General features: G+C 37.5%; 1 protein-coding gene across 1 annotated transcript; it reads right to left on the minus strand.

Moving 5' to 3' along the window:
• Positions 1-384: 384 nt before the first annotated feature.
• On the minus strand, positions 385-23428 carry lrrc3b (leucine rich repeat containing 3B). Its single transcript, XM_067425995.1, has 2 exons — positions 23240-23428; positions 385-1810 (listed from the first exon to the last, which is right to left on the minus strand). The coding sequence occupies exon 2, from the start codon at positions 1695-1697 to the stop codon at positions 912-914; it is 786 nt and encodes a 261-aa protein (XP_067282096.1). The 5' UTR covers positions 1698-1810; positions 23240-23428; the 3' UTR covers positions 385-911.
• Between the last annotated feature and the right edge of the window lie 162 nt (positions 23429-23590).

A 23590-nucleotide genomic window follows, 5' to 3' on the forward strand; every position in this document is an offset into this window, starting at 1 on the left:
TGCTTTAATATATCGGCCAAATGCTCAAGCTCTAGATTCTGATTGGCTGTCAACGTTTTTATCCATTATCAGCTGGGACATTTTTTTCTGAAAGTGATTCCAACTATTCCAATTATGGATTCCTCGATGTGACATTTTTGGCAGATGTCGATAATTCTTTATATTTGAAAACCGATAACCGATATATTGGCTGATAAATCTAAATCCAAGTGTTTATATAATTTTTAAGAGCCTGATTGCAAAAACTAAAATGTCCCCATTAAAATCCCCAAGCTCACAATTATGTTTACATTATAATTGAATATAGCTTATATTACACACTTGCGCTGTACATGTTTGCTCTGAACTGTATTTTCATTTTTTAAGTGATTTCAATAATATAAATTAAATATATTAAAATAATATTTAAAGCAATTTAAAACCACCAGTGCAGTGCTCATCTGAAAGAAACAATACATTATTTATCGGCTTTGATATATCAGTCAAACGCTCAAGCTCTAGATTCTGATTGGCTGTCAATATTTTTATCCATCATCAGCTGGGAAAACACTTTCTGAAAGCGATTCTAACAATTCCAATTCGGGATTCACCGATATGAAATTACCAATAACCGATAATTCCTTATATATCAGGTATCGGCTTTCAAATATATCTTGTGTCTCTACTTTTTATCGGCTTTAATATATCGGCCAATTTTTTTTATTGGCCAGATAGCGTTAAAAATGAGCATTTATCGGCTGATACCGATATGGTGGCCGCTTTATCGTGCATCCCTTACTGATATCTTTCTTCTGTGTTGCTATCTTTATAGCTGCGGTGTGGATTTCACTATTCTCATAGATTTATTAAAGCTTTATCGTCCTTGGTGTGAACGGGCCTTTAGTCTCTGGGATCGCGCAATCTTTGCGCTGTCACACGACTGTGCTGATGTCCTCCGGATCATCCGGTTTCTTGGGCTTGCTGGGAAGCGATTTTAGGTACTCGAGGTGTCGTCTCGCGTCTTCTTGGTTCTGCCGTACATAGTACACAACGTAAGAGATAACCATTGCGAACCAGCCAAACATGGTCACCAACATTGCGTAGTCAGTGGTCCGTTTGGCCAGGTTGCATAAGTCCGCGTCCACGGCCAGGAACGGCTGGCCCTCCTGGTCTCTCAGCTCTGAACTACGGCACAGCACGCGCGTGGCGGCCTCGTGGTTGTGTGCCATGCCGCCCAGCGCCTGCTGTAGGGCGCAGTCACAATGCCAAGGGTTGTTGTCCACCACCACGCGTGCCTTCAACCGCGCGAACGCGTCCTTATGCACGCTTGTTATACGGTTGTGAGACAAGTCCAGCACTTCAAGAGAGCCCTCCAAACCAACGAACGCCCCCTCGCCGAGCGTTTCCACGGCATTGTGGGATAGATTGAGCCTCCGAAGCATCCTCAAGCTGTGAAATATGCGATCGGGCACCAGAGATATGTGGTTCCTATCCAGTTGGAGCAGCTGAGTTTCCGGCGGGACGTCCGGCGGGATCTCCTTCAAGCGTGACAGACTACAGGTGACGTTAAGGCCGTGCGGAGGGCTTTCGGAGCGCTGGCAGGTGCAACCCTTGGGACAGGTGCTTGCAGACGGAAAGCACAGGACCATGAGCACCAGGCTCTGTAGCAGCAGACACATGGGGATGGAGCGCGAAAGCCACAGGTCCAACGGCGTCATGCTGACAGACAGTCAACATACTCGACGCCAGGGCCGTTCACGGAAGCCCCATAGCGGGACCGCGTCGTCACCAAGATCCGTGGGTCTCGCCAACTCTCATCGTCTGTTTGAGCCTGCGGAGGGAGAAGACACAGTGAAGTCGGTGAGATAATTTATGGGTCGGAATGACACCTTCCTCCATCACTCCAAGAGACATGCCACTGAAACACATACAGATCATCTCTATTTGAGGGGTCTGTCAGAAAAACGGACATCAGTGCAACACAAAGTGATATGTGGCTGACTAAAGACTGCTATATTTGCTGATTAATCAGTTGATTTCTGACTATTCTTAGATTATCAATTAACAGAAGTCATAATTTGATAATTTAACTGTTCCAAAATCTAACTTTCAGTCTCTTCTGCTAACCAAGGCTGTATTTATTTGGTCAAAAATACAATAAAAACAGTAATAATGTGAAAAATATTATTATAATTTAAAATAAATGTTTTTTATTTGAATATATTTAAATGAGTAATTTATTTCTGTGATTTAAGCTGCATTTTCAGCAGCAATTACTACTTTTCAGTGTCACATGATCCTTGTGTACACACACACACACGCACACACGCACACACGCACTCTTCTCTCCTCTCGGTACATACATATAATAATAATAATACCTTTTATTTATAATGCACTTTATATTTAACAAAATCTTAAAGTGCTACAGAATTAAAAACAATCAACAACAATAAATAAAGAAGTAAATAAAATAAATAAAACTGAAAAATAAAGAAGTAACAAGTCAATTAAATGCTCTGCTTAAAAGGTGTATACATACATACACCGTATCAACATTATATTTGCCACCTTGCTCTATAAATATCATACATTGAAAAACCCTGTATTGTTTGATCCCTAATGTTTACGGTCATTTTAATTCAAATTGATGTTATTTAATTTTTTGATTAAACAAATGAATATGCAGGCAGAATAAATACAGTGGGCCAGAGCATACAGTAAACAATTATTTGTGCATAAATGAGTGAATGTTTGCATACACACAGAAATCAAACTTAAAACTGAAACTACATGCATACAAAAATAAGATTCACAGAATCATTGTTTTCTAGTTGCATTTAGTGTAAACTTATCTGTTCAATTGTTGTCACTCACTATAATCGACACCCTTGTTGTTGTGCCTGATAAATACCATTCTGACTGTACAAATAAATTACCATTTTATAGTTACATATATAAATATACCATTTCCCTCTTTAAATAGCTTTAATGCAATTAGCTAAGGGATAAGTAAATCAGGCAGAATCACAATCTAACCCCCTCGGGGTGACACAAGACCTCACTGCTGATCACCCTGCCAGGGTTTATTTATTAATCTAAATAATTTACTGCTTAATAGACCAATTAGTGAACAACTCTAATTCCCAACAGCTTGGCTGAAGTTGAACTGATTTACAGCGGTGCTTGAGAACCATTTAGGATTTCTGCATAAATATGACCTAAAACATCATCAGATTTTCACACGAGTCCTAAAAGTAGACAAAGAGAACCCACTCAAACAAATGAGACAAAATATTATAATTGGTCATTAAATTATCCAATATTACATCTGTGAGTGGCAGAAGTATGGGAAGCTGGATTAGCAGTTTATTTGAAGGTGAAATTAGGCTGAAGTTTTCAATCAATGGGATGACAATCAGGCGTCAGGGATCTATCAAAGTCTAAGGCCCCATCCAGACGAAGCCAGAGCATTCCCTATTCAATCTTTTTTTCCTCACCTCAAGAAATATCTGAGTATACACGAAACCACTGAAACCAACTCAAAGCGATGTAGTATACATGCCAGACCAGTGAGTGGCGCTGTAATTCGGCTACAAAGATACACTAAAAAGTCAAGCCTTTAGATTCTAGTCTTTACCATGCGGGACGTAGTGTGATGACATCCCCGCTTCACTAAATATACAGATTGGCTGCACACAAAACCACAAGGGTGTGGGATTCAGATTTATCCACTCTGGGGTCTGGCTTCAGAAAATATCATGCTACCAAAACGCTGGATCCATCTGGATGAAACGCTGATACGGTACAAAATTTATACGTATGAATAAAACAAACAGTGCCGGTTTTTGGTGTTCTGTCCTCGACTGGAGCTGTCCTTGGAAATGTCCCCGTTTTACAACTCGTTCAAATCAACCCGCAGATACATTGCAAAAAAAGCCAAACCAACACAGCTGCTGATTATAGGAACAATCGTGTAGTTATATTCACCAGAAGATGGTGCTGTGAGATATCCTGACCCTACTTCATGAAGAACGTAACCAAGAGCAGAGCCCCATTTTTGTCAAGTAGTGTTGTCAAAAGTACCGACCGCGATACCAAATATAAAAAATGTGACGCCTTGAGCGCTGTTGAGCAGAATCGTAAACACGTCTGACTGGCTATTGTGCTCACCCGCTCATCAAATAGGTCTGTGATTGGCTACTTCGATCAGCGCTTCACAAATATGTTGTAAAAATACATCAATGGCACTTTTCACAGATACACACCGAGCGTTTGAATGCTCTGTGTATCTGTTTCTCATAAGCTGTTATTTTAATGTTGTATGTAGTTCAAGTTCAAGTTCAAGAGTTTTATTTGTCACATACACAGTTATACAGAATACAACCGGCAGTGAAATGTAAACAGGTCCGCTCCATGGACAGCAAATAACAATTAACAAAAAAAGCACAATAAATTATAAAATAGGAATAGGATAAAAGTGCTATCTATATACATATGTACGTTGTAACTAGGGCTGGGTATCGATTCAGATGTTCCAATTCGATTCGATTTCGATTCACAAGTCCTCAAATCGATTCGATTTCGATTCACAAGTCCTCAATTCGATTCGATTTCGATTCACAAGTCCTCAAATCGATTCGATTTCGATTCGATTTTGGATTCTCGATTCAACTCAAATGAATATACATTTAATACAAATACTATAGGTATTTATAAAAAAGAACAGTGAACATAAATGGGTAATTAAAAAGAAATGAAGAGCCACAATCATGTATGTTAAACTTTTTATTTTAGGTACACCTGAGTACATTAAAACAGAACTAAAACAGAACGCATCTCTATATTTCAAATCCATACAATTGTTAAATACAATTTTGATGCAACTTTATTTTAAAAAAAAGTATTTTATGGACGTTTTGATATATTTATTCTAAAACATAAAAAGCTAGGATATTGGATGAATTTTTTTATAGCAATTTTCAGTACACGACAAGCTTTTCTTGCGATTTTGTCGCTCATGTGTGCATTTACTTTTCATACATGAGAAATGCGTTCATTATTTTTTTAGTCTATGGTTGAGTAGTTGTCGTGGTAACAGACAACACTAAGTTACCTTCACGTGCTGACTTAAGTTGACTGTGGACTAACTATTATTTGAGGAAATCTGTTTATAATATAGGCTATTAGGGTTTGAATTATTGATCCTGCGCTGTATATGGACTATAATTTGAATATGTCTATAATGGCTAACGTACGTGCTTAAGTGACTGCTCAAGTTTGATCCTAATGCAAGGCAAGCATTCGCGTGTATGTGATTATTTTTAGCAGTTGTGTGCTCGGCTGTGTGTGTGTTGTCACATCAAATGGTTCTGCAGATTTTTAGTATTACTACAGCATTTCACCTCAGCAATATAAAAGGATGAACATTATTTAAACACTGAATGGATGAATGATGTGCGCCTCTTGCTCCTTTATAAGATCACGCAAGGCAAATGGGGACATCTAGTGGAGAAGACTAGTAATTAGATCTTATGTTCAATCTTAGTGGAAATAAATATTGAAAAAAAATCGATTCGTGGCCTTTGAGAATCGATTCTGAATCGACCAGATTTTAAAAACCGATTAATCAAAAAATCGATTTTTTTGCCCAGCCCTAGTTGTAACTGTTTTTTATTGTATAACTTTGCTGCCTCTTGCTGCCTCTTCCCTTGAAAAAGAGGTTCTTAATCTCAATGGGACTCTCCTGGTTAAATAAAAAAATAAAAAATGTAGGTGTCTATCAGCCTTTCAAACACTTCCGTGTGTTGCTGCTGTGCGTTGATCATTGTAGCCAATCACAGACACATCCACCGTGAGCACAATGGTCAATCAGAGGTGTTTACGATTCTGCTCAACAGCGCTCGAAGAGTCACATTTTTAATATTTCAGTACCGATTTGGTATCGCGGTCGGTACTTTTGACAACACCATCGTCAAGTATCAAAAGAAACATTGATACTTACTATTCATGTTAAATTAAAGTAATACTGTTTGCATGTGCTTTATAACAGAGCCTCAACAGGGTGCGCGATTGTTAAAGTGGATACATTTGAGAACGCCGTCTTGGCGTTGGAGTGTGGCCTGTAAAAACGGAGGTTTTTGAAAACAATGGCGCATGTTTAGTCATGTGACGCAATAAAGGTAGGCTATTCATGTTAGTTATTTATATAGTAGTTTTATACTGCTATTGTGTCAGTTATGTGCTACTACACTCTAAAAAATTCTGGGTAAAAAACAACCCAATGTTGGGTCAAATATGGACTAACCCAGCAATTGGGTTGCTTTAACCCAGCGATTGGGTTGTCTTAAGCAAATATTTAACCCAACGGCAGGATTAAAACAACCCAATCGCCGGGTTAGTCCATATTTGACCCAACATTGGGTTAAAACAACCCAGCATTTTTTAGAGTGTATGTATAAAATATGTTACGTCACACACTCTTCATATCACAGTCCAGCAAAGATGAGAAAATGTACTTGTAATTGCTGTCCTATGGCAAAACATGAGAGCAGTTCCATTTTAGACCAAACATGTAAGAGTGAGTGAGTTCGACCTGGATGCATCAGTGAAAGGGGAGATATTTTGCCTATAAAATGATCCTGCCAGAAGTATTGTGCGATAAAGTCAGATTTAGATTCTGTCAGTCATCTCGGTGAGCTTATATGAGGTTTAACTCATACACAGAGAGGTGAATTTATCATTTTCCGACGTAACAGTGTGGACAAGAAACTTTTGGAAAACGCTAGTGTGGACGGAGCGTTTTCAAATGTCTCTGTAGAAGTGATAGATAATAATAATAATAATAATAATAATAATAATAATAAATTTTATTTATAATGCACTTTATATTAAACAAAATCTCAAAGTGCTACAGAATTTAAAAAAGCAAAACAATGAACAACAATAAATAAATAAAACCGAAAAATAAAATAAAATAAATTAAACAAGTACCAAGTCAATTAAAAGCTCTGCTAAAAAGGTGGGTTTTAAGACCACGCTTAAAAGTATCTATAGTCTGTGGAGTCCGCAGGTGGTCAGGGAGAGCATTCCACAGACTGGGGGCTGAAGAGCAGAAGGCCCGATCTCCCATAGTACGGAGATTGGCTGTGGGAGTTTTGAGGCGATACAGCGAAACAGAGCGGAGGTTACGAGTGGCTGTTTGTGTGGTGAGGAGTTCCTTAAGATAGGAGGGAGCATCACCATGGATGCACTGGTGCGTAAGGAGAGAGATCTTGTACTCGATCCTGAACGACACAGGAAGCCAGTGGAGTGATTTTAGAATGGGGGTGATATGGTCGTATTTGCGCACCCTCATGAGGATCCTGGCAGCGCTGTTCTGAATACACTGCAGCCTCTGGAGATTTTTGCTAGAGATGCCAATAAGGAGCGCATTGCAGTAGTCCAGCCTGGAGGAGATAAAGGCATGGACAAGCTTCTCCGCATCAGCCAGTGATAGAATGGGACGAAGTTTGGCAATGTTTCTGAGGTGGAAGAAGGAGGTCTTACACAGGTGTTTGATGTGCGCTTCAAAAGTAAGCTGTGATTCCATTCTGACCCCCAGATTCGTGACTGAAGTGGAAAGAGGAATGACCTGATCAGAGAAAGCAATGCTGGTGATAACGGACTTCTGGACCTGAAGTGGAGTGCCGACTAGGATAGCTTCAGTTTTGGAGCTGTTTAGCTGGAGAAAGTTTTGCTTCATCCACGCCTTTATCTCATCCAGGCAAGTGATCAAAGCGGATGGTGTGAGGTCAGCAGAGGGAGATGAACTTGTCCTAAAGTAAAGTTGAGTGTCATCAGCATAGCAGTGAAAAGAAATCCCATGCCGGTTGATGAGACGGCCAAGGGGGAGCATGTAGAGTATGAACAGAGTGGGTCCAAGCACAGAGCCTTGAGGGACACCGCAGGTGACATTGTGTGACAGGGATGTAGCTTCTCCTAACGCAACATATTCAGTTCTCCCAGTGAGATAAGAAGAAAACCAGTTGTGGACCGAGTCAGAGAGACCAATGGTGGAATGTAAACGGTGAAGGAGGATGTTATGGTCAACTGTATCAAAAGCTGCAGTTAAGTCCAGGAGGATGAGAAGGGATGGGGAACCAGCATCTGCCGCCATCAAAAGATCGTTTGTGACCCTGACCAAAGCTGTTTCTGTGCTGTGTCCTGAGCGGAAACCAGACTGAAATTTCTCATAAGGATGGTTATGCTCCAAATGGACCTGAAGCTGTGCAGCAACAACTTTTTCCAGCACCTTAGAGAGGTATGGGAGGTTGGAGATGGGCCTGTAGTTGTCATTAACATCTGGGTCTAAAGTAGGTTTTTTCAGAAGTGGTCTGATGATAGCAGTTTTAAGAGATGAAGGAACATGGCCAGCCTGGAGGGAATTATTAATAATCTTGGTAATGAATGGACTTAAGACACTGAGGTTAGATTTTACCAAGGCTGTAGGAAAAGGATCCAGTGCACAGGTGGATGGTTTCATTTTTCTGATGATGTCCTCAACCTCGAGCTGTGTGATGATGGAGAAGCAGCAGAGATGTTGGAAGGTCCCTGGCTGTGGATCAACAGACGGGACAGGCAGAGCGGAGGTGCTAGATAGGAGCAAGTGGATGTTGTCTACTTTGTTCCTAAAAAAGGTCATGAACTTATTGCACCTCTCTTCTGTGGCTTCTGAAAAAGAATGAGTTTGCGGTTTGAGGATGTGATGTATAGTGGAGAAAAGCTTCTTGGAGTTTCCAGGGTTATTGTTGAAAATGAAAAAGATGTCTATGTTTATACCCCTATGTGGCTGTTAGGCTCTGTGCTATTCACTTGCACACTGTAGCTAAAGATATGTTGCTTTGCACACTCTTCATATCACTCCTGCAAAGATGACAGAAATGCCCTCGCAATTGCTGTCCTGTGGCAAAACATGAGAGAGTTGTGCATTAGACCAAACATATAATGGTGATTGAATGGACGCATCAGTGAATGGTGAGACATTTTGCTAAATAAAATGATACTGCCAGAAGAATTGAGTGATAACTTTATGATATCTTTTCCATCTGTATCATCTCACTGGTGTGGACGGACAGCATTTTGAAATGAAAACACCATTTTCAAACGTATCGGAATAATGTAGACGTAGCCTAAACTTCACAACACGTGTTTGTAGATACGTTTCATGGCACGGACAAAGGAGATTTCTGAGGACCCTTAAGGGGGTCGCACACCGGACGCGGAGCTTGGCGGCGCGCCACGCAGCGTCTCAGGTATCGCACACCGCCGAGCTCCGCGTCCGGTGTGCGACCCCCTTAGATAGAGAGATGCTCATCAGACTGGATAAAAAGTGATAAAACCATCTCTAAAGAGTTTGGACTCCACAAATTGCAGTCCATTCCCTTCTTAGATACAAAACACACTTTTACAATGCAAAAAAAAAAAATTATATATATATATATACATACATACACAGTGTCAAACTGTCTTCTTAACATTACTGCTGTTGCATCTTTTTATTTCTAAGAACAGGCTAAATAAATTGTCTAATGTATTCAAATGGCGAACATAAATACATGACAGGTGAGTTGATCAACTCCCCATAAATGTTTTTAGACGCCTCAGACGCAGCGCAGTCAATTTTATTAGTGTATTGGTATAAATTAATTAAACGTTTATTGGTGAATCCGATATTACAAAACCGATCCCCGGTTATGTGAAAATGCGTAAATATCAAGAAACAGATATATCGGTCGATCTCTAAAATAAAGCAACAGTTTTTCAATAACAGAGGAATTATGTAAAAGTATTTGGGGTAAAAGGCACTCTAATGCTAAAGACACAATAATTAACATGACTATAATTAACATATCTGGCTGACTTTTCCATTTGTTGACATCACATGTTATATTCAAAAGTCATATATTTATATGGTGTCCACCTTGGAGATAATCACCATATTATTAAACCATCATATTAATCATATAATAAAATATAATTTATTGATACACTGTAAAAAATAATAATAATCATGACGCAGTTGAAATTTTTCTAGTAACTGATCACATCTATATTTTTTGTTGGCCAAATTGAATTTCTGTTAATTAAATTGCAATTCATACACTCTAAAAATGCTGGGTTAAAAACAACCCAAGTTGGGTTGAAAATGTACAAACCCAGAAATTGGGTTGTTTGAAAGACATTCACTGGGTTCAAACAACCCAATTTTCTGGGTTTGTCCATTTTCAACCCAACTTGGGTTGTTTTTAACCCAGCATTTTTTAGAGTGCAGAAATTCACTTTGGCCAACTGAAAAATGTAGATGTGATAGTCACTAGAAAAGCTGAAGTATCTGAGGGGTAAAAGGCATCATCACCACTTTATACATTCATAAGATTTTTAACAAAATAAACCATGTTTATGATTTATTTTCACACACACTCTAAAAAATTCTGGGTTAAAAACAACCAAAGTTGGGTTGGAAATGGAAAAACTCTGAAATTGGGTTGTTTGAACCCAGTGAATGGACCCATTCAAACAACCCAATTTCTGGGTTTGTCCATTTCCAACCCAACTTGGGTCGTTTTTAACCCAGCATTTTTTAGAGTGCAAGATCTGTTGTTCAATAAATGTTCAATACAAACATATATAGATTTTCTGCAATCATACACTATGGGAGTAATGAAAAGCACATTTTTCTTAAAGTGTGCCTTTAGCCCCGTTGTATCCTAATAGTGTAAGTATAATAGGAGCCCAGGGTAAGTTTAAGCCACTCTCATGTTCATCAGGAGGACACTGACAGCATGCTGTGCATGGCAGAGCTGCGAGGAGGAAACAACAGCTCTCCAAAAAAGAGCACTGCTGCCCGTCTGCAGTTTGCTAAAGATCATGTGGACAAGCCAGAGGCAACTGGAAAAATGTTTTGTGGATGGACGAGACAAAAATAGATCTTTTTGGTTTAAATGAGAGGTGTTATGTTTGGAGAAAGAAAAACACTGCATTCCAGCATAAGAACCTGATCTCCTCTGTGAAACACGGTACTGGTTTGGGCCTGTTTTACTGCATCTGGGCCAGGACGAACTGCCATCACTGATGGTAGTGTTCTCAAAAATATCGATATGCATCAATAATGAGACATCTGAGATGATTCCAATACTCCTTTTCTGTAGTATCGATACACCGATACCTGTGCATCTGCTTCTCTCCGATGGCTCATTGAACGCGTTTACATGCACCCCAGTAAGCTGATAACTCACAAATATTGAAATAACCAGTTTACCCCATTTACATGCAAACCAGTAAACTGACAACACAAGTAGCATTTACATGACTTTATTAATAAACCAGGTTATTTCCTTGTAGTGACTTTAAACATTATAATATCCGTATCTGACTCTGAGTTATCCAAATGTTACGTCAGTTGTGTGATGTTAATAAAGCGTGTCAGCGGGAGATTCACGGCTCATATTATCCCTCATCAGTTCCAGACGCAGCGTTTAGACTGAACCTCTTCTACTTCTGCTGCATGAGATGAGAACACATCTTTATAATGTTCTGGGTCTTAAAAGAGTCTGCGTTTGTGATATATGTCCTTATTTCATGCTAAACACTAGCTCGCTCTGTCTGAATGCGTTTAAATCTGCTCTAAATTTGCGTTTTGTCACCTATCACACATGCGCTCTTCAATAAGCCGACAGAAAGCAGGTTAATGCGTTTACATGCAGCGCAAAATTGAGGTAAGAGTCCTGACCGGTTTATGCTTACGCTGTTTATGACCTTACTCTGATAAAAGAAAACGGGTTACCGCGTGCACTCATTGGGTGCGTTTACATGCACGTTCTTAAAGGGTCATGAAACCCCAAAACACTTTTTTTGAGATGTAAACAGATATGTATAGGCTGCACATCATTGAAAACACTAAGGGTACTCATTAATGGTATTCATATGTGAAAATAGTTATTTTTGCATTTTTCAGAGCGATTTCTGTCTTCCGGTTTGAAAAGCTTAGTCGGAGCAACGTCACAAATGCTGACGTCGGCACGGCCTTTTCGGCCCAAGTATGGGCTGCTGGGCACATGCTGACGTCGACCGCTCCGAGCGATTCTCGATATATATTCATGACATAAAGCTCATTCAGTCCAATCCCTGCGCTGTAGTATGCATGCAAGATAATTTAGTTAATATGCATGAGACAGTCACTTCTGTCAGGCTCGTCTTCCATCATTATTGTAGAGATATGGTGGGGAAGTTTTGGAAGCAGCGTGCGGAAAAGTCACGGAGGAAAGCTAGGCGTTGTGCTGATACGAAATAACGTAAAGGGCGCCGAGCGAGCTGTAACCGGCGCCGTCTGTGGAAGCCTTTGCTACAAAGGCTCGGTAAAGTAAAATTCACCTGAGCACTCACACGCCGAACCTGCAAGCGTTGACTATCTATGTCAGGAGTGCAAAATAACCCATTTGTAATCTGTAGGCTAATGAACAAAAGCCACGTCCTCTCCGTTTTATTTGTCGTCACAGCCATGCACTAAACCGCATGTGTTCGGGCTCTTAGTGAAACAGTGTGCTGCATATTTGGACATATAGATTTAGCTGCCGAGTGATAGACAGCGCGGATCGTCACGGCAACCCAGCGCGCGTCGCTCTGTGCTTCAGATGCGCGGTCGAGACTAAAGCCTCAAACCTCTTCGCTTTTACACCGATCTAGAATTACACATCTCTATCACATCGCATGTTGGGTGGTTCACGTTCTCTTATCACGTCGGCGCATTGTTCATCTTGCCAAACAGCGTGCATATTTGGACAAATATAGTTTTATCACGTTTGCAAAATATTTCGTCATGCAGAATAACATTTATTTTCATTTCTCACTGAATTATGCTGGTTTGAAGAGCTGAATCATTTGCGATCTCTGCTGCACGCCACTCATAGCTCTCTCATTCGCTGTACTCATCCCTCATTTAATCTCTCTGTGGTAAACAATGCCAACGTGAACCAAGAACATGTCTCAGAACCGCTGTAACTGCTGCTGTTGGTATCGCTAGTCTTAATGCACCTACTGACACTCCCCTATTTATGCAAACATTCCCTCTTTCCACACAATACCATCCCACCTTTTCACAGTCGACCACTCCCCTTTTAACAAGCTTTTTCAAATCGAAGGTGTGAAAAAACACCGCTGCAGCAGGGGGGTTTCATGACCCTTTAAGCCGATTATGCCTAATAAGCCGACAACAAACATGGTCTAAACGCTGCATCTGTAACTGCATGAGGAGCCGTGAATCTCCCGCTGACACGCTTTATTTACATCACAACTGACGTAACATTTAAAAAACTCAGAGTCAGATACGGACATTATTATTTTTGACGTCACTACAAGGAAATAAGAAGGTTTATTAATAAAGTCATGTAAACGCGGTTTACTTGCGTTGTCAGTTTACTGGTTTGCATGTAAACGGGGAAAACTGGTTATTTCAATAAGCTGATTTTTTGAGTTATCCGCTTACTGGTGTGCATGTAAACGCACCCACTGACACATACCCGCCTCCTGTCACTCACTCCTTTCATTCGCTGCAGTTTAACAGTGTTACAAGGCATGAAGTTTGGCGTGAGGTAGACTTGCTGCGATAGTCAGTGTTGCCGGTGTCCAGACTCAACACCGGTTACATGTGCATTTCCAAACTGAGGATCATGCTTCTCATATTTTCAGCCTTCTGAAATGTTCCCTTCCAAATGTGCAATCTGAATAATAAATCAATGTATTTTCCAACTACCCAGTGCTCGTCTTCCCATTATCAGTGTTTTCTCTTACTGATCATATTTCATATTAATACCTGATATAGACCCTTATGAAAATTAACCATGGTTTTAATGTAGTAAAGTAAAAATGTAGTTTTTTTGGTGTATTGATTACCATTTGTATTAGTTTTTACTACAAATACTAGTCGTTACCATGGTTTAACTATAATAAAAAAAAAAATTTATGGTTTTATTTGTAGTAAAACCATCGCGAGATCAGTATTAGAACAGATGAATGCATGCGTGGTAAAAATGAATTGATGTTAAACATTTGATTAATCTTAAACAGGAATGCGTTGACAGCACGACTGGTTAAATTATGGCATAAATGTGTGAATAACATACTGTGAAATGACTGATGGCAGAATAATGACTCAAATATTTAATACAGATGTTCATTCCGATCTTCTTCATCAGGTCTCACACACACTGCAGCGTCGCGGTCACTATTTAGACGAGCACTGACACCGTTTGGTGGAATAATCACGCATGCTTACGAGCCTCGGCTTGTGTTGGATTGAAATATTCCTTTGAGTTTGGAAAATCCTGTACACAGTAACTATCAGTTTATCTCTTCTCCTGTCTCTGAAAATGTCTGGCTTTTAAAAGCATCCTGTGATGCTCATTTTAAGAGGCGTTTAGTCAAGGTGTTAACAGCACATTAAAGGCCATAACCAGAAGAATCGATACACTGCTGCGACGAGCACTTCCGGAAAATAATTCCCCTGATAAAGGTCTATAAAGCATCCCTATGCTGTGTGAAAGCTCTTCCAACAAATATCAACAACAACAAAAATCACAAGATTAAAAAAAGACTGAAAATTGTTTTCCCTGTGGTATTGGAAATACAATTTGAATATCGATGTTTTTATCAAAGTTAGAAATTCCAGTATCATGACAACACTAATTGATAGAAGAATGAATTCTGAATTATACCAGCAAATTCTAACGGTTAAAGGTTAGTTTGCCCTAGTGTTGCACGATATACCGGTACTAGAAAAGTATTGCGATACCCTGCTAGTACAAACGGTACGATATAGAATTTTATTAGTACCGGAACTTTAAGGAGGACAGCGCTAACATAAGCTGTATTTCTTAATGTGCTAGATGTGTGACAGCAAGTGTCAGGACGTGTGTGCAGAGCATAGACTGTAAAAAAAATATGGACGTAGTGTCCGTGACGTCACACATAGGATTCTGATAAGCCGTTCTGAAGCTTAAAGTAGGGGCGAGCTGGGCGTTGCCATCTTGTGAGCGAGTCATCGCGTGTCACTCCCGGATAACAGAAAATGGGCAAAAAGGCAGGATGTGCGCGGAGCTGAGGTGACGCAATAACTATAGACGGCGGATAAATGGCTATCCACTTGTAACCACGCCCTTAATTATGCAGAACCTTAAGGCTTTATATAACGTAAACGAATGAGTTATAAAAAAATTCACCCCCCTCACAGTTGTCAATCAAAATCAAAATCAAATCAAAATTAGCCTTATAAGCCAAAACCACAATTTGTACCAGGCTGTAAACATGTTTTTTTCTGCTTTAAAGTTGAGAATTTTAACATGGGGCTCAATGAGATTCTGCTCCTTCTGGAGCCGCTCTAGTGGCCAGTTTAGGAATTACAGTTTACATTACTTCCGTATTGGCTTCAAGAGAGATCGCGGGAGGTTGCCGCTTGGTGCAGAGCTTTGCTTCCACCGGTCACTAAACATTGGAAGTAGAAGAGTTAAATACGCGCAGCGCATGACAGAGAAAGCAGAAATATGCGCGCATGAGAAGAAAAAGCGCGGTGCGGGACGAGCTCGTGCTACCGGACTCTGACCTGAAGCGCGCGCACATGCCATTCAAACAACAAACATGCGATCGCCATTCAGTTCTTTCACGGATTATTATTTGGGTTTGAATGGTCAAACATATGTAAAAATGCATGGTCTGGGGAGTATTGCGGTAAACACAGTCGGATATGTATTTAGTGAACGTGCTGAGGTAATTAGATCCGTTCAGGTCTTAATACAGACCTAATATTCTGTGTGATTAATGTTAATCAAACACCAATGAAAAATAAAAAAATACCACATGCTTGGCTAAATTACTAAAATATATTCATTAAGTTTATTGTTAAATTATAGAGTAAAAACTAAGTAGCCTAAGCAGTTTTATATTTGATTATTTGATTTCTTTCTTGACTTGCTACTGTTAAAGGCCTAATGAAGCTGAAAAATAAAGCTCTGTTTTTGTTGTTTGTAGCCTAATTTGCGTTTTTTGCTTATTTTAAAAAACTAATATACAATTAAAAAAATCTATATTATAACTTTAAAATTACACTTAAAAAAATGATTACTCATATCATGAAATAAGATTTTGGTCATCCCAACCTGTTGAGAAGTCAAGTGAAAGGTTAGATAATGATAACATGATTGATTATGTGATCCTTGTGAGGATGTTCACACTAGCATGTTATTATAGCAATAAGAGGAGGAATGGTCAAAACCAGGGCATGGACATGAATACAAGTGAATTTTTAGTAAAAACAAAACAAAACAATGAATAATAAGTTCTGTTGTCATATTATTCATATTATCTGTTTTTTTGTTTTGTTTGTTTGTTTGTTTTTTTAGCGTGGTATCGATTTAGTATCGGTATTAGACATGTGCCGATTTTCGATAATGCGATTTATCACGATAATGAATATGCACGATATTGTTATCGTGGGCACTTTAAAATAACGTAAATAATAATTTATTAACAATTTACAATTTTTTTATAATGCACTCAAGAATACTTTGCCCATCAACCGTATAAATGCTCAACACCGCTGTATTCTGCCTCAAAGGGACACGCGCTCAGATATAAACAAGCCCAATGTGTGTTGCACATGACTGAACCGGTGAAGGAGACGCGCTGCTGAAGTGCCGCTCAGTGACAGCAGAGGGCGCTGATGAACTGCAGAATGCAGCGGTTACCCCGGAAACCAGCAAACAAACAAAAAAACGCATGTATTTTTTAAAACAGCCATTCGTTTTTGTAATCTCAATGTTGTTCATCACAGCACCAAATACTTAATACTTAAAGACTTAATAGGCTATTTATTTTCAAATTTAAAAATGTTTATGTTTTAATCTGGACTACAACATACCCTAATAATTAGAACTGTTCTGATTATTTGTTATTGTTCAGTATAACTTTGAGATACGACTTCATTAGTTAACATGTTAATTCATTATTACCAAACTGACAATGAAAAATACTTATAAAGAATTAATCATTCTATGTTCATTTCTTAGTTACTTTTTAATAACATTAAAATCAAAATCAAAATAACTTTTTTTTAATGGACCCAAGATAAAACTAACAATGATCAGTATTTCTTAACTAACATTAACAAAAACATTATACTTTCTGTATCAAATGTAGCTATTGCTCAATCTTAGTTAATGCATTAACTAATGAGACCTTATTGTAATTTGTAAGCCTACCTGTTGTTCTTTATAGCCTAATTCTTTTGCACTTTAATCTGTTTGAAAATTGTACTTTTACAGCTCTGAAAAAAATCAAGAGACCACATAACATTGATTTCTCAATGAGGGGTCTCTTAATTATTTTTCCAGAGCTGTATATATTTTTGGTGCATTATTGTATTTAAACATTCAGTTATTTTTGTTCTTACAAAAATAGTTCTTAAAGCTGTTATGCTATGGCAACACTTTTTTTTGGCAACTTATTTCAATATCGTGATAATATCGTATATCGTGATAAAACTTTATCAATTAATCGCAACATGAAAAATTGATATCGGCACATGCCTAATCGGTATCGAGGTATTTTAGTCTGGTATCGTATCGAAGTCATAATTTTGGTATCGTGACAACACTAGTTTGCCCAAAAATAAAAATTAGCCCATGATTTACTCCCCCTCAAGTCATCCTAGGTGTATATGACTTTCTTCTTTCAGACGAACACAATCTGAGTTATAGTAAAGAAGTCCAGGCTCTTCCAAGCTTTATAATGGCAGTGACTTGTTGGGTCATTTTTGAAGTCCATAAAAGTGCATCTATCCATCATACAAGTTCAGGGATGAAACATGTATGGTCAAAAATGAGAGAGCGAGGAAACTAGGCTTGGGTTCGGCTTGTCGGGCTATAGATCCAGGGGTTAATAAAGACCTTTCAAAAGGTTCTCTTTGTCTACTTTTAGGACTTCTATGATGTTTTGAGTCAGAAATATAGAAAACTCGAAAGGGTTCACAAACATTTGAGCACCAGAATATTGCCGAACTACAGTTTCAAAGCAGAATGAAGAATCACACAGGGGTTTTCACTAGAGCCCGACCGATATGGGTTTTTGGGGGCCGATGCCGATATTAGGGAGTAAAAAAATTCTGATATCGATATACTGGCCAATATTACACATCTCCACAACAAGTACAGACTCTCATGATCAAAACACAAGAAAAGAAGAAGCAGAAACAAGCATTCTCCTCTTATATAAGCAGAAAGATATTTAAAATATTGCGATCATCAACATTAAACAGGATACAAATCAAAATGGCTTTATTTTTTAATAAAATGTCGACCAAGGACGAGCTCTAGGACTGTGAAGCTTTGGGATGTTGGTGGACTCGATCTGTGTTTTGATCATCATTTTGAATCCCATCTGTATGCAAGTTAGTCTTGGACAAAAACGTGGTTTTCTCGACTTTTTCCTTAAAATGTTGCTTTTTTAATGAAACTGACCACATTGAAGTGTTCATAAACAAGAATGCATGAAGCTAGAATTTACCTGAGGCTATATTCTTTCTTTTGATATATTTCATGTTCAGATATTCATACAAGATATTCTGTGGGCCATAAAACTTACCAAAATTACCCAAAAAAACACTAGCAGTGATGGCAAATTTCATGTTTATAAATAGATTTTTTTTTAAATAAATTAGATTAAAATAAATTAAGAAAAAATTCTATAAATATAAACTAATGAACATTTTATTTAAATAAACAAATAAATTATACATTTAACAGTACATTACAAAAGAAAGTAGAAAAATAAAGTAACTTGTAACTAATTTTAGATATTAATTGTCTTGTATTAATTGGGCGTTTCTAAAAGACAGATGTGTTGAATGTCAGGTTGGGGTCCCTCACACGAGGATGTTCATATTTGGGGGTCCGTGGCATCTAAACGTTTGAGTAACCCTGACCTGACATACTGTAAAGCGTCTGTGTTTGAGGCGGAGAGGGAGAGCTATAATTAACACACATTAACACAGAGCACATGTTGCTCGCGTGCATACAGTAGGTGACGCCAACTGGATTGATGTAAACAACTGAAGTGAAAAGAGAGAGATAGATAACAGCGTCTGGAAGTGTGTGTGTCTCCTGCACATTTCTGAGCGCTCTGCCTTTAGCTCCGGACTGAATCAGCTGAGCAAGAACACGCTCATTTACAGAGGCAAACACATCTGTAAAAAAGGGAGTAAAAATAAGTATCCCAGGAGTCCTGACATGCGTGGTGTGTGTGTGTGTGTGTGTGTGTGTGTGTCGCCGGAGGCTCTTGAGAGCCAGTGTGGACTGACTGACTGAATGAAGCCCAGGCCGTCGGGCTGATGTAATGTGTGTGTACGCCTGCCACACGGGATACGGGATGGAAGATCAAACTATTATAACCAACAGGCCATCACAGAAAATGAGAATAGATACAACGTGTCATTCATATACTGCAAAAATACTACTTTTGTTGAAATTCAGGTGAAATTCAACACTGAATCATAAACAACAATACATTACATTATTGGAATTATTCTGATTGGTCAATAGTGACATCCAGAAGTCAAATATTCCTGAAATTTGACTGTTGCCCATGGCAACAATGTTTAAATGACTGCTCATCCAGGAAACTGCATGTTTCAATAAAGATGTGCTTGTGAATTAAGTATAAGGTATAATATAATAGGCTATACTCTAAGAATAGGCTATAATATAATAGACTATAATATAAATGTTCTAATATAATAGACTATAATATAAATGTTCTAATATAATAGACTATAATATAAATGTTATAATATAATAGGCTATAATATAAATGTTATAATATAATAGGCTACAATATAAATGTTATAATATAATAGGCTATAATACAATAATATATCACTTCTGATAACAGATCACTCTAAATTGTAATGTAGACACATGAATTTTCTATAAAGCTGCTTTAAAACAATATGTATTGTGAAAAGCACTATACAAATACATGTGAATATAATATAATATAATATAATATAATATAATATAATATAATATAATATAATATAATATAATATAATATAATATAATATTCCATGTCTATTTATTTTTCCGCCCCACATCAGGGTCCTGAAGAGACATTCTGGGTTTATTTTTCCATATTTACGTTCTGATTGCAAATCATAAACCCTGATTTATAAAACATCTGGACTCATATCATCATTTATTGTTTAAACATAAACTGCAGTTTCTCATGGAGGCACATTTCATAACTCTTCAGCATAGATAAATCTGATAGATGATCACCACATAAGAGTTACAAGACTGTAGACCAAGCCAGACCTTATTTAATTATTATTTTTTGTTTATGAATATGACGAAAAAGATGGAGGCTGTATAAGCTCTGCGATATCATATTGTAAGCAACAATATATTTTACAGTTATGGTAAAGGAAATTCACATGAAAATACAGAGCTGACTCTCAGACCAATGTTCAATCTTAAATTGAGCTTGTTCTGATGATAGCCAGACAAAATAAACAATACACATTTGATTAAAATAGTTATATTAAAATAAATATATTGAAATATGATTATATTAAAATGACATGTACTGATAAATTACAAACAAAATTCATATGGTTATTTACACTTTTTACTATAAAGATATGATTATATTAAAAATATATTAAAATATTATACTAAAATATAATGTTAATATACAGTTATAGTAAAGGACATTCATACTTTTTTACTACTACATATGATAATATTAAAAATAAAATAGCATGTTACGTTACAATTTGTTTTTAGATAGCTTAAAATAAATGTATTATTTATGGAAGCTTGTTTCTGCAACTGAATAAAACATAAAAAATTTACATATATTTATAGTAAAATTACATGATAAATGACTAAATGTATCTATCATTTCATTATAAAATAATAAATACACAGTATAAAAAGGTTGGTGTAAATTTTACAGTAGCTTACTGCCAGCTGGATGCCAGTAAGTTACTGTAAAAGTGTTTACAGTGTCATTACTGTTATTTAATTTACAGTAATAATAATGTACACTGTATTGACATTTACAGTATGGGTACTGTTTTATTTAAAGTAGTATTAATGTTTTATTAGTACATTTCATTTACAGTACAAATAGCATATTTTTATTTACAATATTAGAATTATTTTCCTATTACAGAACAATTTGAGTTTAGCTTAATTTACTTTAAACTAAATTAATTTAATTTTAATCTAAATGTCATAGGTAAGGTTGCAATAAAGTTAATGAAACGGATCTAATCACAGCAGTCAGCTTTATTTAACACAGAACTCAAAATACTCAGAAAACAAAGGATAAAACAACCAAACCGCACACAGAGTTTAAAAAGACAAACCAATTAATGAACTGAACAACAGGTGTGACTGATGATTAAACAATGAAAAAACACTACAGCACTGTCATTTTTTTACCCCCCAAAAATTCCTCTTGAACATTTGTCATTATAATATGCTGTTTAATTGTTTAACTGTTTAAAAAGTACATTTTACAAATGTGTTTGAATAGTAAAGGAAATTCATTAGACGATTCATACTTTTTACTACTAAACATGATTATATTAAAATTAAAAAAACGATTCAAAATATAACATTACCCTTTTATTTTTTATTCAGTGGCGGAAACAACCTTCCATAATTATTAAAAATTAATATATAAAAATTAATATATAGATTTTATGCTGTTAGGTACATTACAGTAGCACACCAAATATTAGATTTTACTGTAGTATTGTTATACATTTTCCTGTTAAAATGACCAATAGGAAAGGGGCAAGGTTTAAGCAGACCAAATGATTGGAGAAATCCTGCATACATCACCAGACATTTCAATTCAAAAAGTATAAAGTCAAATAAAGAAAAATTAAACATGAATTAATAATTCATTCACTTTAACAATAACATATTTAGAAAATAAATAGGTTGACTTTTCATTTCTTACTTTCAACTTCTATTAAAGATACATTCTCTTAAAACAGGTCTTATTATTTGATGCGATTTGCTTCTGGGGTACATCTCTTATCTTTTAAGGATGTTCAGATATTCTACTTAATGGATGAGAAGAAGAATTAGGATGCGAGAATGAGTACAGACGCTGCTCATCACGAATGAGACTGCCATCAGGCTTTAATATTAAAACACATTGATCAGATTATCAGGCAGAGCCAAACAGATCGTCAAGCTTTTACCATCATCACAACACATTCAAGTTCATAATGTTAAGATTATGAGTGTTAAGAGCGGGGGAATGAAATCCTAATGGCTTTTATGCACTTGCTATCATTCATTTATTAAAAATAGCTTTGAAAAAGATGTTTTATACTAAAGTAGGCTACTCGACTTGTAAACAAGCAATGTCTGATGGAGAAATGATATGGATATTTCTCACCAGATTTGACAGAAGCATTGAAATAATAAATACAGCACAGAAAGCAAAAGGGTCAAATATGTTTTTTAAAAGCATCATATGAGAACAAACAGCAGATCTGAATCTGAGTATGAGGCGTCTCATGTCAAATGTGACCATAATCCAATCAGATATGAGCAGCAGCAGAGCTTTGATCCAATGCTTTTTCCCTGAATTAATCCTGAAATCTGACCCTTCCGGTGTGATCAAAGGGAACATCACCTTCTTCTAGCAATTTCACACGCAGACAGCATCCAAAGCACTCAAAGGCAGGTCTAAATCAGAAAGCCAGGTGCCGAAAATAACTTTTCTCCACTTGTAAAGCAGTGAAGAGTGATCTAACAGATTTTGCAGGCTCTCCACACCCTAGTGAACGTGATTGCTTTCAATAAACATGATGATGATTATTAGTTCCATTTTGAGAGACGAATCGATAACTGCAAATAAGTTGCTCATGCATGGCTGGCTTAAATAAACCAGACATGCCCGTTGCACTGCAAATCCTAAATGCAATCAATTGCTATTCATAAGGTGCATATCATATGAAGCGCCTGCAATAATTCACTCACAAACAAACACCAGCTGACGCATATACAATTCGCTTATTTTACACCTAATACAGGCACGTATTCTCACCATGCAAAATGCATATGTGACACGGATGAATGCTTGTCAGTGTCTCTCAATCATGTGTGTTTATGTGTGGCTGAGCAACAGGCGACATGCGTTTGTCTCTTACCTGCGACAGAAACACTCTCATCGATCGGCGCATCCGTGACTCTCACATCCTCGGGGAATCAATCAAACATATATGATGTGACGCTCTCGGTTGTTATTTCATGTGAGCTCGCACATATTTGGAGATTGTTGTCTGATGTTAGTGGGAAGAGGCACGGGAGTAACTGGGAGGGGTTCGATCGCTCCGTGGTAGTGGGGTCCGATTCGCGAGCGAATATGGTTCTTTTGAACCGATTCGTTTTTAGTGATTCAGTCGACCCGATTCGCAGAGCGTCTGTGTAGTGGACAGACGCTCCACAACACGATCAATCAACAAATTGATAATATTAATAATAATATCAGGAGCCATTCT

The sequence above is a fragment of the Pseudorasbora parva genome, chromosome 19 (genome assembly GCF_024679245.1).
Source record: "Pseudorasbora parva isolate DD20220531a chromosome 19, ASM2467924v1, whole genome shotgun sequence".
Classification (NCBI taxonomy): Eukaryota; Metazoa; Chordata; class Actinopteri; order Cypriniformes; family Gobionidae; genus Pseudorasbora; species Pseudorasbora parva.